General features: G+C 36.3%; 1 protein-coding gene across 1 annotated transcript in view; it reads left to right on the forward strand.

The window, feature by feature from the left end:
* The window catches only part of TLL1 (tolloid like 1), a 194,536-nt gene that overhangs the window by 148,417 nt on the left and 29,055 nt on the right, over window positions 1-17,064 (forward strand). The window contains exons 13-16 of the mRNA XM_038559153.1: window positions 1,023-1,218; window positions 3,043-3,168; window positions 4,822-4,982; window positions 8,153-8,333. Of these exons, the coding sequence (XP_038415081.1) occupies window positions 1,023-1,218; window positions 3,043-3,168; window positions 4,822-4,982; window positions 8,153-8,333 (664 nt within the window). The remainder of the gene's footprint in view (window positions 1-1,022; window positions 1,219-3,042; window positions 3,169-4,821; window positions 4,983-8,152; window positions 8,334-17,064) is intronic.

Genomic DNA, 17,064 nt, shown 5'->3' on the forward strand with positions numbered 1-17,064 from the left:
CTCCCTTCCCTCTGCCTGCCACTCCCCCTGCTTGTGCTCTGTCTCTCTGTCAAATAAATAAATACAATCTTAAAAAATAGAAACAATTTCTGAATTTTTTTTTTTTTTTTTTTTTTTTTTTTTTTTTTTTTTTACAGAAAATAAGCCAGCTACTTATTAGAGATTGTTTTATAATTTGAAAAACAAGTTGCAAATTTTGGTTTGTTGTTTTTGGAAGTTTCGGGCCAAAACATAGATTCATGAACATGAAGTTCTTCATAAAATGTCATAGGTCTGAGCTTTTATTTGAGTTGTTTAAGGAAAGAGATTGAGTTCCTGCAGGTTCTATGGGTTGGGAGCCTGTTGGGGTAAAAGGTCTCCCCTGAACCCTGAACAGCCGTTATTACCTTGAGGAAGGAATAGGTCGCGCTGATTCTACACAGTCTTTCGATAGCTATGCTGACTGTGGGTCAAGAATTTCAGAGACTAGGAAGTATGTAGTTTATATTATGAATTAGTCCTTTAAAAAGAGATTCAGGCCCGTAAACCATGCAATATCTATCAGCAGAGTCTGGGTCAGGCTTCTCTATGAATAAGATAACAGTTTTGTCCGTGAAGCAACGGCAATTTTTATGTTTCAGAACATATTATACGTTGCTTATAGCATATCTGGCCTAGATTTTTAATGATAATTTTAAGTCTGAATTTTGTTTAGCTCTTTTTTTTTTTTTCTCCAAAGAATTACTATGGGTACTTTTATTTTCTTTTAAAAGGCAGTTAACATCTGTTGGTTGTGACACATGTGAATGCACTCTCCCATAGATTTCTGTATCTCCCTCTGTCCACCAGAAAAATAGGCCCTTTGTTCACGCGCAGTGTAGATCTTGCCATGCACGCTCACAAGAAAAGCTCTCATTTGGTGTTAAATAACTTGTCATGTGACCCTGGCAGGATTATGGCTGAGAACCAATATTACTCTTTCTGCAAAAATTGATTTATCTGCTAATTAAATATATCTTCACATATTTTTTTTATTGTTGCAGATTGAAAGACATGACAATTGTGCCTATGACTACCTAGAAGTTCGGGATGGAACCAGTGAAAATAGCCCTTTGATAGGGCGTTTCTGTGGTTATGATAAACCTGAAGATATCAGATCTACCTCCAATACCTTGTGGATGAAATTTGTTTCTGATGGAACTGTGAACAAGGCAGGGTTTGCTGCCAATTTTTTTAAAGGTAACTTGAAATCATTTAAAGTGGTGAGGTCTTGTTGGTCAGGGATAAATATGAGTTTCCCTAACCCTAAGAGAGAGAACTATAGTGAAGTTATGCTGAAAGTTAAGAATGCACTGTGCATACAGATATTTTAATGATTTTTGGTGGTAAAAGGTTCTTGGTAAAATACTGGAGTTTGGAACTTTGTAGCACGGGGTAGGAACTCCATTTGGAGATTTTACCTACTGTTTTTATGAAATATCAAAACTGCAAAATCCAGAAAGGGGATTTAGACAAGGAGAAAACCTTCACAACATGATAAACAGAAGACTCGTAACCAGAAGAAGCCATTCATCAGTTTGTTTACAGGTGACATCATTTCTGAGCCATCCTGTAGACCATAATGTTCGACCACATTGGAAATAATGCATGGCCTCCGTAGCAGAACCGTCCGATACTTTAAATGCCTTCGGGACAAAGAATTATCATTGGTCAGCTTTCATTTTAAATCGCGGAACCAAATTTTAGTATATTTTCAGGTCCCATAGTTGGTGTGCTCTGATGAGGTAAAAAGAACGATTTTATTTATTTATTTTTTCAAGGATTTATGTATTTATTTGAGAGAGAAAGAGAGAATATGGAGGGGGAGAGAGAGTCTCAAGCAGACTCCACGCCAAGCATGGAACCTGATGCGGGGCCCCATGCCAGGGCCCTGAGATCACAGCCCGAGCCAGAACAGCTGGAGCCTTAAACAATTGGCCCCCCCAGCCAGCACCCCAAGAGAAAGCCATTTTAGTGCAAAAAGCATCAGACTTAATTTTACAAAATTCACAAGCATGTGACATTGTGACACTGTAAAATAATACTCTCTCACGGGGTCAGAAAACAAAAAGTTTCTCTATGCTGATTTTTTATAGAATAAATGATGGATTTAGTTGTGCATGTCAAAATTTAGTGTGAATGATAACCAGATATTTTTGTTATTTAAAAAACAGCATAGTGGATCTTTCCCTGAGAATTGCTTAGGTATTCACCATATGATCTGAAAGGCAAAAACAAAAACAAAAACAAAAAAACAAAAAAATGAAAGGCAGAGAACTTTGTTACTTTCACCAGCTGCGCTCAAAATATTTCTTAAAAAGTATATGTATGAAAAAAAAAAGTATATGCATGTGCTTCAGTTCTGTAGTATTTTATAGTAGAGGAAGCATAGCGTCGTCGAGATCGTCTCCTGGGATGCTGATCTATTTGGTCATAGAGATGGTCAGCGTTTGGCCAATGTGGGATTTCCCCAGAGGATATTGTCCGCTATTTTCTTAACTCACACGAGGTTACTCCTGAGAATTGAAATTATGGAATATTTGGTCATATATGTTGTTCCCAATAGCGTATATTATTCGTACATATATTCACAAAATGAAATCAACAAGTGAAGCTATATGTTTTTCAATAAGTTTTTCTATTTTATTCTGGAATTCTCATGTTATAAGAATTCCCTTTGACCGTAACATCAGGAAAAAAAACAAAACAAAACAAAAAAACCCACCAAGACACATACGTGTCAGAGATGTCAGAGATAAGGTGATCTTCATTTGACACCGCTGTGGATCCCTAGTCCTTGTCTTGCTGCTTAGGCCATCGGGGTTTCGGGGAGGACATGCGGGTAGGCCGCGTCCCAAGGGCCTGCAGGTGGTTTCTGCTCCTTTGTTGGAGACGTCAGTTGTCTCCGTTTCAGAGTTTCTGAGTGTCATATTTTCAAAAAAAAAAGAAAAAAAATTACGCCTGAGTAGGTACAGGCCGACACCCTGACCGGGCTGTTGCCTGCGTGGCGCCCCGTCCTTGCAGAGGAAGACGAGTGTGCCAAGCCGGACCGCGGGGGCTGCGAGCAGCGCTGCCTGAACACCCTGGGCAGTTACCAGTGCGCGTGCGAGCCGGGCTATGAGCTGGGGCCCGACAAGAGGAGCTGTGAAGGTAGGCCTGGCCCCGGGCCCCCGCCCTTCCAGGCCCCTGGGCCTCCCGCTGTCCTCCCCGCCCTCCACAGTGACCTCTTCCCAACTGCTGGGACCCGGCCTGTGGCTCAGTTGACAGGAAACCCTGCCTGGGAGCTCGTCCCTCCGCTGGCCACCAGGCCGCCGGGTTTATTAGCTTGCGCTGTGTTTCTCCTCCCTCTCTCTTCTGCTCTATTTGTCTTATCATCTCTCTCTCTATCCATTTCTACTCTTATCTGTCTAGACCCAGGTTTTCACCCCCATCCATCACTTATTTTCACCTTCTCTTAACAGAGTTGATGAACACACCCCCCCTACCACGGCTCGGAGTCCTGAATCCACATGCTTGGTTTTATCTCCAGCACCTAGCACGAGCGTGAAGCAGCCGCCCAATGGGTTTCATTAATAAATGATCCATTAACAAAGGGATTTTGCCATTTCCTCTGCACATTCTAAGATGAGATTTCTTGCACAACGTTTTGTTAGTGTGTCCTGTGATCTCTTCCTTCAGAATTTAAAGCTGCTTCTTCCCCCCCACCCCATTTCCTATTTATTCCCTGCTCCATCCTATTGCTGGCCCCATACTTGAATTACAAAATAAATGGACCGATCTTCCTTCCTCTGTTCCGTCCCTCCTTTATTCTTCTCTCAGAATGTCTGCCCAAATCCTCTTCATAGAACGTGTAGCAGTTCAACATTACTTATCGTTATGTATTCACGAAGTTTACTTTTGGTGCTTCCCACAAAAATGTATATGTAAACTCCCTGAAAATGAGCACCTTTGTTCTCTACTGCGTCTGTAACACAGGACACAGCAGTGGTAAAGGTGGCAGATTTATTTGCTGAACAAATAAATGCCAAACCCTTACTGAGCTGAATAAGAAAATCAGAGACTGCCTGTTTCTTCTTAAAGTCTTAAACTTTTCTTTTTGGCAAAAGTCTCCATCCTTATCTATTAAGCTAATAATCTGCTCTCTGGGCTAGACTAAAACACCCGCAGTTATGAAGGCAAGGTGGCATCTTTAAAACAGAGGGCGTTAGTTCTCATAACTACCCTATGGTGTAGATATTGTCATAACCATTTAGAAGATGAGACAACTGACACCCAGTCTTCTTTATCTTGGTTGTCCAACTTTGCTTTTTTTTTTTAAAAAAAAAAGGTTGTATTTATTTATTTATTTATTTATTTATTTATTTATTTATTTGAGAGAGACGGAGATCGTGAGACAGAGCCCGAGTGGGGAGGAGAGGGAGAGGCAGCCTCCCCAGCCTCCCAGGAGAGGGAGCAGGGAGCTGACCTGGGGCTCCACCGCAGGGCCCTGGGATCATGACTTGAGCTGAAGGCAGACTCTTAACTGACTGAGCCCCCCAGGCGCCCCGTTGTCCAACTTCAAAGTGATCTGAGATGTCATACAGCCGTAATTTGCTTGGGTCCCAAGCAATGAATTCACAGCTTGTGAATGGGATTAGATAATTAAAATAGTTGTAGTAGGCGACGGCGTCTGCAGCTTTCTAGATTTTGAAAACTCTGGAAGATGATGGGAATTTAATGGGGAGATGTTTGGTTACCAGCAGAAAGGTGCTAAGAAGGGGATGACCCTATTAGGGGAAAACCTTGTCCTTTCCTTCCTTCTAGCGGCCTGTGGCGGACTTCTTACCAAACTTAACGGCACCATAACCACTCCAGGCTGGCCCAAGGAGTACCCTCCTAATAAGAACTGCGTGTGGCAGGTGGTCGCACCAACCCAATACAGAATTTCCATGAAGTTTGAGTTTTTTGAATTGGAGGGCAATGAAGTAAGTGAAAGATAAGTACATTCTTTTCTGTTGGGTTCTGGGAACCTCTGAAGACAAACTGGTCAGTGGAAGGACGGAGGAAGGAAGGATTGCAGCAGTACAACTGTGCAGATGTTGCAGTCTTTCTTTGCTGTACTGTTCATTTCTGCGACTGCTTGTAATTCCTCTTGGCATTGGATAATATTTTAGGCTATTTTGGGAGATTGAAAAGTACCTAGAAGGGGTTTTTACTTAGTGTATTGGGATACAGCAATTTCTTGATTTATCAAAGAACTATGAAGAAATTAGGGTCAGCTTTATATCGCATTGACTTTTCTAAAAAAAAAAACAAAAGACAAAAAAAACCCCACAACAATCCATCAATCGACATTCAAAATCCACTGGTTGAGTCATAACAAAAATAGCCATTTTGGAGAGCCTGGTATGTTTATTTGTAGAAGTGAGTATATTTTCTTTATGTAAGTAGTTTCTCGTTATGAATATGTTCATGATTCCCCAGTAAAGATACACTTTTTAATCTCAACAAATATGCGTTTAGTTGACACTGTCTTTTGTTTATAAAATATGGCTTGTTATAATGGAAGTCCAGTTTTCTGCCAGTTGACCGCATTTAAACAAGTGAAATCATTTATTTGAGAATTCCTATGTGCTAGTACACATGCACCAGATTCAAATGGAATGTCAAGCCTTGAAATGAGAAGTTTTAGGGCTTGTGTCCTTTGTATTATTGGTCAACATTGGCTTAATTTCGGTTTTGTTTGGGCTTTCCTACTTTCTTTTCTAACTTCCATATTCTTTCTTCCAATGACTTCTTTTCTGTGCCTATTTTAAAATGAACATGATTTGAGACTTGTAAGTATGATAAAATTAACTCAAAAATTATTTTGTCTCTGATATTTATCTGTTGAACACTTTTAAAGAAGTGAGAAAACAGAAATATAATATATCTTTGCTCCTGAGCAATAATTGTTGGTAATATGTGTGGATTTTATAGCATTATGTTGCCTTTGTATATGTATATTTGCCTCTTTTCCCCCTTTCTATTTTTCTTTATTTCTTTTTAATGACTTTCTCACTCTTAATTATGCCTATCAGAATCAAGTCACTTATGTGCATTTTTTTTTAGTGCTACTAATGGCTTTGAGGTAAAAAGAAGTTGTGACTTTTGTGTTTCCTTAAAGGAAATTAAAGTCTAAAATGTGACAAACTTATATATTTCAGAGAATTATACAATTTTAGAGCTCAGTGGACCTTTTGAGATCTTCCTTACATCATGTGTAAGTTTTATGATAGCAAAAACATGAATTTATATTTCTAATATACTCTGTCCACATGAAACATCATTTTCCTTTCATAATTACCTGAAATTTAGAGAAATATTGAAATGAAGAAAATATTTGTATAGGATTTTTAGAAAAGTTTTCATAGGAGAAGTCCTTTTTGAAAATGGCAGTCTCCCTACCAGTTCTGTGATTTGACATGAACTTGGTGTTGAATGACTTCAACTCTCTCCGTTTTCCCTAAAGCAATTAGCTGTGGCAGGTACGACATTTTGATTCATGAGTTGAGAGATGTTACTAGGAAGGCTAGAAGTTTATGTTCAGGAGGAAGGAGGGTAGATGGTTTTAAGTAAATGGGTCATTGTGTTCTGAAAGCATTTTTCCCATGGTGGTGGTCTTTATTCCTAGAAGGATCCTTGACAAACTCTCTAACGTAGCCCAAGTTTCTTAAGCTTATTATGATGTTACTACGTGGAAGGCTGTTACAAAATTCTGCGCGTTTTGTGGTTTGATGTCTTAAATACTTAAAATAAAGGCATGAGCAGAAATGTGACTTAGAGAATACTGGGTTAAGTTAAAACTTCATTGTCTTATTTATTTACATTGATATCCAGAAGGAACGATGATGTCAAACAACTTTAACCTCGGTAACTTTCTCCCATCCCCTGTCAGAGTCCTTCTAAGCAGATATTGCTGTTGTAACCAGGTGGATAGAAGATTCAAAAAAAATTTTTTTCCTAACAACTTTTGCTTATCTATCACCGTATTAATATCACAAGAACCGTAATTTTAGTTGACAGATTGCAAAGTACAGATCAGGCCCCAGGGTTCAATCATATGCTTTGTTAAGCCTTGCTAATTACACCTTTATGTAATAAGGTCATTCACCCAAGAAGTATTATTTAGAATGTGCCCTGATGGAACTTCGGAGAAGTGTATTATGGAAACATCTGCTAGAGGTCGAAAATTGCTACGAATACCTGGCATTCACTTAGCTTCTTCCATTTTGGAGTTGTTAGTGCATTGCACATAAATCAGAATGTGCCTACTTCATTTTAGTGTGAATTCCTTTCTCATTCCACCACATAGAATTTTTATTTGTTTTCAATCCTGCAGCGTAGCTCCAGATTAATTTTATAGTGCCTGACAACTCAAAGAAATTAAGAAATACCAATTTGTTTGATGATGAGTTTGAACGGCAGAGTATCCTTTTTATTGTATACCACAGTGTCTGTCTCCTTTGAAATTTCCTAAGGCTGCTATTCCGATTAGAACACAGTGTTCCTGGGAGGCAGCACCAGACCAAACCAGACTCTGCTCTTTTCTCTGAATTGCAACATACGATAAGTATAATTTTGGACAAGTCACATAGAAATTTGTGAACCTCAGTTTTCTCATCTTTACAATTGAAAAGGACATTTCCATTATTAATGGTTCTTTCATAGACTACGTGTATCACTTTCATGTCACTATAGTCAGCATTAAATAAGACAATACATGACAAGTTCTTTCACGGTTCCTAGTGAAAATTTAAACACGAAAAAAAAATTTAAGCCAACAGATACTATTCTTCTTGTGACCGTCAGCACCACTGTCTCGACAAATATTCATCTCAATTCTCCTAAACTCTATTTCTTTGGAAAAGATATATGCTGTAAATATATATAAACAAGCACACATTGGTATTTACATCTCTTGGAGATATTCAGAGCAAAATTCTCTGATCTATTTTTTCATGCCATCTGCCTTATATTTGGACTCTTTCCCTAATTTTTTTCTTTACCTATTAATTTCAGTTTGACTATCATGAAAAAATATGATAAAATAATGATAAATGTCAGTCATCTGATATTTAAAATCTGGTGACTATAATAACCACGTCTTTTCTAGGTTTGCAAATATGATTATGTGGAGATTTGGAGTGGCCTTTCTTCTGAGTCTAAGTTGCATGGCAAATTTTGTGGTGCCGAAGTGCCTGAAGTGATCACATCTCAGTTCAACAATATGAGAATTGAATTCAGGTCTGACAATACTGTATCCAAGAAGGGCTTCAAAGCACATTTCTTCTCAGGTATCAGTATTCACATGATGCACGTGTGTATCACGGACTTTCAAGGTGGATTGGCTTTCATTGTTACCCACTCTTCGTAGTTTTCTGTAAATGTAATTCAGAGGGACATAGAACGCATGCATGTTTATCCTAGGTTTAGCAATTTTTAATAGAATATTAATAATTGGGGGTCTGATGAAATATAGCTCTCAAACACTTAATAATCAAGTATTATAAAGGCTGATACAATAACAAAATTATTACTATCATGTTTTCATACAGTGACTTTATAAGTGCATGGGGATAATGATACCAGACTTCCAGACAGTGGCAGGCTTTTTCAAAATGATTTATCTTTTCCTTGGAATATCTGATCTTGTTTTAGCAACATATTTTTTATTCTTATTATCTAGCAAATATTTCTTATTCCTCCTATTATTATATTTTCATTTATGGTTAAGCTGATATTAAAATCCATACCTTGCCTCATCACTATAGAAAGAATTACAGTATGAAACCTACAAATATGGAAATTGCAATTTTACTAAAAACTATAGATTATCAGGTATATTAAACAGTGGACACTTCTTTTTGGAATTTAATATTTAGTTTAACCAACCCATTGTAAAATTTCCCTCATCTAGAGCTGAAATTTCATAAAACATCCCCCCAACTTTAAGGAAATATATGAAAGCACCAGGGAAATTCCTTTATTTTCCCAATTTTGGAATCATACCTACTTATAAAGATATTATTCTGAAACTTCAAAAAAGATAAAATTATAATAAGCCTTAGTATAGCAATCTGCCTTTCAGACTGGCAAGCAATTTAAAGCAAGTGAGTTCCAATTATATTTTAATATTAGGTAATTTGGATTGAGTTAATTCAAAGTCCATTTATTCCAATCCCCATGTGTTTAAAATTAATGAGATTTACAGTGCCCAGGGTTTGTTTGGGGTTTTCAGTGTAATTGAAGTTAATGGTTCACAAGCTCCATTGAGGTCCAAGTCATACACAGAAGTACATTCAAAATACAAGGGATCTTGGCTTTCGTATTCTCCTTGCTTTCCTTCCCCCAGATTTAATTGCCTTTTAAAAATTCTTCTCAGGCATTAATTTAAGACTTATGTGATTCAAAGTAGCATTTTAATGCTTTATTTTAATGAAAGCAAGACATTCTTAGACTTCACTGTTTTATAAACATCATGTGCTTTACAAATTGTAGGTGACCCAGTGGTTAGATATAAAAGTCCTTGTTTTAGAACCACCTAAATATTTATTTTAAAACTGAAATTATAAAGTGAGTACATTTTATCATAATATTAATAATATTCGGGATCCTTTTTACTTCACCATAGTCATACATTTTATTTCATATTTAGTTTTTAAAAAGCTACATGCCACATATACCAGTGGCTAAGTATGATTAAGTTTAGAGCTAGAACTCAGAATATTTAAAATTCACTGTCTGATATTATTGGTCAGGAAAAACTTCCCAAATTGTAAAGATGGATTGTGTCTTTAGAAATAGACTATTGAAATGTAAAAAAATGCTACTTTAACTCTTATAAAACAGATATGAAGGCACATAAAGATGCTGTTCTGCAGCACAGAGTCTTTATTCCTTCCTCTGGGCAGCTGTGCTTTGTAACGTTACCTGAGTACCTCGGTAGTACTTCAGCCCTTGGGAACTAAAATTTACTATAAATCATATTCACTGATACAGATCATTTTAGGAAGTTGTATCTGTTTTGGGTATTTCTCAGTGCTATATTTTAAAAAGTGTAAATCACCTGGGTGACAGTGCTTCAGGCTGATCGAGGCTAGCCTAAATTGTTTGATGGAAAATGAGTAGTTAAGTAAATGGGACGAGTGTTCGTATGATAGCTACCATTTTGAGAATTTATTACGCAGGCATGCATCGTCTCTCTAATAATCAAAATAAGGGTATAGTATTCTCATTATTATATTCACTTGACAGACGAAGCAGCTGAGGAATTAAGTGAACTGCTTAGTGTCACAAAGCATTTAAATACTAGTTTGTCTTGGTTTGTCTAAGAGCTGGTCATGCCCCTTGCAAATAGCATGTAACTGAACATATTTGTGACCTGAAAAACAACAGATATACTTTACACTTCTTTATTAGATTAATAATTTATAAGGTCCAAGATAATTAAGTGTAAACTTCCAGTGGCTTCTTTTTGATCCAGTGAAAAATATCAGCACTTTGTCAGATTCATATTTATAATACTGTGGTTCTGGATGAGTATTAGATCTATTTTATGTTTAATTTCCTGGGAGTTTCTGTTAGTGGGGAAGATGTTTGCTCAGGAAAGGGAAGATAAAAACAGTCTATTATGATAAAGAGCCGGTGGGGCACTAATAAGAGATGGCCACAAGTTCAGACTTAGTTTACCTGATGTCCTTATGATCATCACACAAAATTGTAATTTCTAACAAATCACCTATTTTAGTAGATAGGCTCTATTCACATTGAAGATGTTGTTTTTAAGGCCTAATAATGCTTTAAGTGTAATTATATATAATCACTTGTTCAAAGTCAAATAATTCATTAAATTTATTAGAAAACAGACATGTAGGGATGCCCGGGTGGCTCAGCAGTTGAGCATCTGCCTTCGGCTCAGAGTGTGATTCTAGAGTCCCAGGATCGAGTCCTGCATCGGGCTCCCTGCATGGAACCTGCTTCTCCCTCTGCCTGTGTCTCTGCCTCTCTCTCTTTTTGTCTCTCGCGAATAAATAAATAAAATCTTAAAAAAAAAAAACAAGTTAAAAAAAAAGACATGTAAACCATGGAGATACGGTATTTCTCAAACAAAATTGAAGGATATTTTTGTTTTCTCAGGTTTACTCTTGGAGGATTTGATAAAATACATTACTGGGTTTATTGTGACAAACTCTTTAAAAAGAAATTTAACCTAGGAATCAAGAATCATTACAATGATTATTCTAGTTGCTTCAGAAATCTCATTCTTGAGACACATTTTTAAGGAAATGTTTCCAGATCTGGAAGAAGGATTTCAATATACTATTACAATGATAGAAATTCAAAACAACCCAATGGTATGACAAGAGGAAAATGGTAAATAAACTATAGCAAATACACTTTGTGGGCTTTTCTAGACCACAAGGATGGCTTACTGATTCTGTGATGTAAAAAGTCATAGATGATGAAACATCAATGGAAATCTAGGTGTGAAACTATCTGCACACTGTGCATACAGCTAAGCGTGCGGTGGGAACAAATCAAAGTTGCCGTATGAAAATACCAAGAATGTTTGTGCTAAGGTGGGAAGATGGTGCATCATAGTTTTTCTCCAATTTCTCTGTTTTCAATTTAAATACAAAATATAATTTTAATTAATTAGGTTTTGAGCGGGGGCAGTGGGAGGGGCAGAGGAAGAGAGAGAGAGAGAGAAAATCTGAAGCAGGCTCTATGCTCAGTGCAGAGCCTGACGTGGGTCTTGATCCCACAACCCTGAGTCCAAATCAGAAGTCAGATGCTTAACCAACTGAGCCACCCAGGTGCGTCTAAAATAACTTTAGAAGAAAAACACATACCATATTGCTGTCACTCTAGGTATTTCTAGATTTGCGAACATTACCTAATAGACTTTAATCTTTGAGAGTGAAGAAATGTTTGAGTCATCTCTTTAGTTAATTAATTAATATAGATTAATAGAGGTTAATAATACAAGTATTTTGTGATAGGTTAAATTTTATAATCTTAACTTTATAGTTAGTTAATAATATTACCTTATTATAGATGGTCGAATGGATGTGTCACTGTGTTGTATATGTTAATCCAGAGATGTCTTATGAAGACTCAGTGTTAAATGATTCTGTTTGTAATCCCTGTTCTAAAGATTTCAGAAGTGGTTGTGGATTTATCAAAACATGATGAGAAATATGACATGCTCAGCTGTTTTTTCCACAATCTTGTACCAGGAACAATTACCAAGGATTCAATCAAAAGAAGAAACAGTGTTTGATAATAAGTGATTTTTCCGTGTTATTTGGAAAGGAAAGTTATTCAAAAACTAACTCTAGTTTTCTAGCAGCTAAGTGATACATCAAGAAAAAAGACACAAGAAAATAGATTTCGATTTTTAACGTGTTACTGTGAAATCAAACTTTTATAGCGTCATTTCCAAATACAAGTATTTAATAAAACAATCACAGAGGTTCTAGTTCTCTTTGCACATAACTTCTCATTTTAAATAAACATTTTATGGACCTAAGAAATGGAATCAGAAGAATGACTCTAAGAGAACTTATTAGCAAAATAATGTTGAATTCCGTAACTTCCCTATTTACAAAAATAAGAAACCCTCACGATAAATTCTGATTTAAAATCTTAGCAATAACATAATAAAACCTTTCATTGAACATGAAACAATGCTATAGCTTGACCGTTGAGAGGTTCCTGTGTTACATCTACAGCAGGGAGTCCCCGAGGTCCGCTAAAAAAAAATCAGTGTCATGTACTGTACTGATTTTAGGATAGATTTAAAAAACAATATAATGAAGTAGTATGAAGGCAAATAAGGAAATTAAGGCAATCAAAGCAAAGCTATTCGGGCATGATATAAAATTATGTCTTTTGAGTCTTGTAGCTACATCGGAAACAGCGTAAGCATTTTCTAGAAGACAGTCTGGCCCAACAGTATATCACTCTGATTTTTTTTTTTTTTTGGACTGAATGAGATTTGTTTTTCCATTAACACTAATAACTTACTTTACGTGATAGTAAAATCAAACTTAATTTTGTACGGTGGTGCATTTGAATACAAGTATGCAAATCTGCACAGGTATACGTGATACCGCTTATGTATTTTAAGTGGTTAAGCAGTTACCTGGAGAAGTTAATCTGGAGAATAAACCTGATTTAAGAGCAGTGTCTCTCACGAATCTAGTGTCGAAGACCTAGCGACTTGCTCAGTGGCCAAAACAGAATAAGACCCGGCTTTCCTGACTTCCAGTTCATTTCTGTCTGTAACAAATGTAGGAGTCGGAAAAAATGATGTGTGTGATTGTTCTACCCCAAATTCAAGTGATTTCAGCAGACCTGCTCCTCATTTTACCCGCCTTTGATTGCATGCGGTCACCCCGTTACCTCCTTCTCCTGTACACCCTCTCTCGAATGTAATGCTCGCAGATACCATTAGAAGAAATTCAGCCCCATATTATTCTAAGAAAACTGTAAGTGTTAATGTGATTGACTTCAAATAATTAAACAAAACTTTCCTGCGATTTTAACAAGTTTTCAATATTTCCATGTCTTGGAAAGAGCAAGTTGTCTTTGCCTAGCTCTCAGTAGAGTTCATGAGCACTATTGGTTTTCTCAAACTTTTATTGAAATTCTAAAATCAGTAAGAATTAGAATTAGTAAGAATTCTAACTAATTCTTAGCATACAGGATGATATTAGTGTATTTGTGCTGTTTGGAAGAGGACTATTGTCAGTTCTGTGTTGAAACTCGCATGTGCCATGTATACGCGTGCACACGCATGGGAGTGTTTGTGTGCTCGTGTGCTTGCGGGGGGAGTGAGTAAGTCTGCTTATTTTATCTTTCGTCCTTTCTTGTGCGTATATCTGCTCATATATGTTTCTGGTCTGGGGCTTGGACCCTTTACCTTTTTGTTTCCCACAGACAAGGAAGCTTTCTGCAAAGAGAAAATTTTTATTTTTGAGTCTTGCAAGAATTTGATACAGGTTGCCACTTCGGTTCCATCCAGTATGTATTATTCATAGCCTGATGGCTGCTGATAGTCTCAGACGTGCTCCGCAGGCCTCTGATGGGAAAACGCCACCTCCTTTTTTCCTAATAATGGACCTTTCCTTTATCTCACATGAAGGAATGGAAAGCAGATGTGTCCATTCTAAAGAAGGAGGCAAATTTCCATCTGCAGAGAAGAAAGGTTTTATTTCTACTCAGCAAAACATTTGTTTCTCTCACTCATAAAAACTACTTTAAAATTTTTGTGCCTCCAGTAGGAAAACACTGGAAAATTTCAAATGAGTTATTGGTAGAATTCTCGATTATTAAATTTATTATGCGGACATTCCAAGAAATATTTACAGCTGCATCCTTTTCCCTTCTCTCCTTTGGATTTTCATTGTTCAGAATATGTGCAGTCTGTATGTCCTAAGAGGAGAATGGGAAAGAAAGTGAAAACATAAGCATGTCTGCTACTAGCTTTTTTCCTCTAGTTTGATGACTTTCATTCATAAGAAGTCCGGAATATATGGAATATATTTGCGGACTTCATCTTTTGGGATGTTGCTATTTCTCATCAGCAGCTAATCAGAAATTGCATTGACTTAGTTAGAGTAGTTTATTTACTACTATTAAAACAGTACCTAAAATAGAACAAGCACTTAAAAAATAACTGCACTGTATTCATTACTCCCTAGATGACTTAAAATATTAATTTAAATAAAAAGCTTTCTTTGTCTGCATGATGTAAATTGTGTGCATAAGTATTCCAATGTTTACTGAAATTTTTCTCTTTTCATATAATTATTTGACACGTGGAGACACGTTTTTATATGCTACTTTGCTGGGCATGATAACTTTCCTCTGCTTCTTTTATTTATTTATTTATTTTTCCTCTGCTTTTAGTTGCTGTTTTGATTAGCCTAGTTTTGATTTTTAGCTAAACTTTAGGTTAATATATGCAGAGAATATACATATTCTAGTAGTGTCTTATGCTTACTTTTGATGTTTACATGACATTGATTATATTAGGCACTAGCAGATGTGGGGGTGAGGGCAGGAAACACCAATCAATGGGGAAAACAGTATTATGGATACTTAGTAATGACCATATAAAATCTTCTTCCTCTTGTTTTTCCTCTAAAGATTATTTTTCAATTATTAATTATTTTCCCCCAAACAACATAAAGATGAATAATTGGCTACAAATAACTACCATGCAACGTGATCTATTTCACTTTCAACTTTATTTCCCTTTAGTCACCATTACCACAGTTCTTGTGGTAATATTATGTTCTAGTATCATTCTATCATCTTATATTCTATCAAATCTAAAGCAAGTAATTCTTCCTAGAAACATAACCTAGTGACTTGAGATTTCTACTAAAGTTTTAAGTGTCCGAAATATCTCAGGTATTGGAGTTGTTTTTATTATAAAATAACTGTGGACTTAAAAATGCATGAATAATAGCTTGTGTTTATGTTTGCATTTTAACACTTTTATTTTGCTCATGAATAGCAAGCCAAACAGGTCCAGATAAAAAGAGGATTCCAGCAGTCCCTGCCCACCATTGGTTCTCTGAACACTTAATCTGTTTACCAGTCATTTTCTCTTAATTTGCTTACAGTTGTTAGATTTCCAGTGAACTCTCAAAAGTCTGATTGACCTATATAGTACAACTAAGGTTCAGCCTAGCAGGTGTTATTTTAAGAACATCAGACACTCATCATATAAACATTTTCATAGAAAATATGTAACTATTTCAGTGTGAGTAATTCTGGCACCAGAAATTTTAAATTGGTTATTTCCATTTAACAAAGAAAGTGTATTTCTACATCCACTCATGAGGTTCTATTTTTTTCGGAAGCATCTTAAATAAAGAGTCTCTGGAAAGTCACATTAAAATAATGAGTTTAAATCATGTACTGCCTGACTGTCTGAATTGGAAAATACAAGTGGCTGACACCTGCAAGGAAAGAAGTATGGCTTGCCATGCACCCGTTTTGCAGAAGTCATTCATAACTCACAAACTATAATTTTCACTATTGACACAATTAAGGGAATGGGACTTTGAAATGATTATAAATTTTTCTAAAATTAATTACAGGGCTAACCCCGTATTAACTTATGATTTCTCATGCATGTTGATGCTCTTTTAAAGAATCATTTTCTTTTTTCCACTTTTATTTTGCTTAGGCTACCTGATAACTAATAATAAAAGTGTAGTCGAGGTGTTAAAGATAGATAGAGAACCCATGAATCACAGATGTATTGATTCTGATATATTCTTTAGAACTTTGGGACTGTCCGTATGCATTTGGAGCATTCTGTTATTGCCGATTCATGAATATTTCCCAGAAGCACTGTGCTCAATGTCATGTAATCAGTCTCCAAACGTGGAAAAATAGATGCATCCTTAAAAAATTATTATCAGATTCTTTTATAAAAATGTTTTTTTCTAAGCCCATTTCCATAGAGTGAATATTGATTTGATATAAAAAAGCAAAAATAGCTTTAGCTATCAGTGTGCCACCATGAGCTCACAAATTGTCACTAGAAAAATTAGTTGACAGTATAAATTTTGAATTCAGGCAACCTCTGATATGACTGTCATGTGTCCTTTTTGCTCTCTATGCTGTGGGAGTGATGAAAGTCTGAGTGATGTGTCATCATCTATGTGTGTCAGGAGCAATCTGCCAGTTTTGACTTTAATGGACAAGCCAGCCATGGAATGACAGCTGAGTGACATAGTTCGGTGGCTGATGCTTCTCACTGATTGACTGCCTGCTAATCTAGTTTGGCTTTTTTCCCTGTAGTGAATTTGTTGGCTATTTCTTAGAGCTCATATTTCCTATTCTAACTCTTATTTCTAGCACACTAAAAGCCTTTTCAGGGAATTACTTATTAATAAACTAGTCTGCAGGAGTAGATTTGTTTCAAATATATAAATTAACTTGCTTCTTTAGGATAATCTAATGATGCCTTTTTCTGTCTTGGGCTGTTATGAAGGGCCC

This window comes from Canis lupus, chromosome 15 (genome assembly GCF_011100685.1).
Source record: "Canis lupus familiaris isolate Mischka breed German Shepherd chromosome 15, alternate assembly UU_Cfam_GSD_1.0, whole genome shotgun sequence".
NCBI lineage: Eukaryota > Metazoa > Chordata > Mammalia > Carnivora > Canidae > Canis > Canis lupus.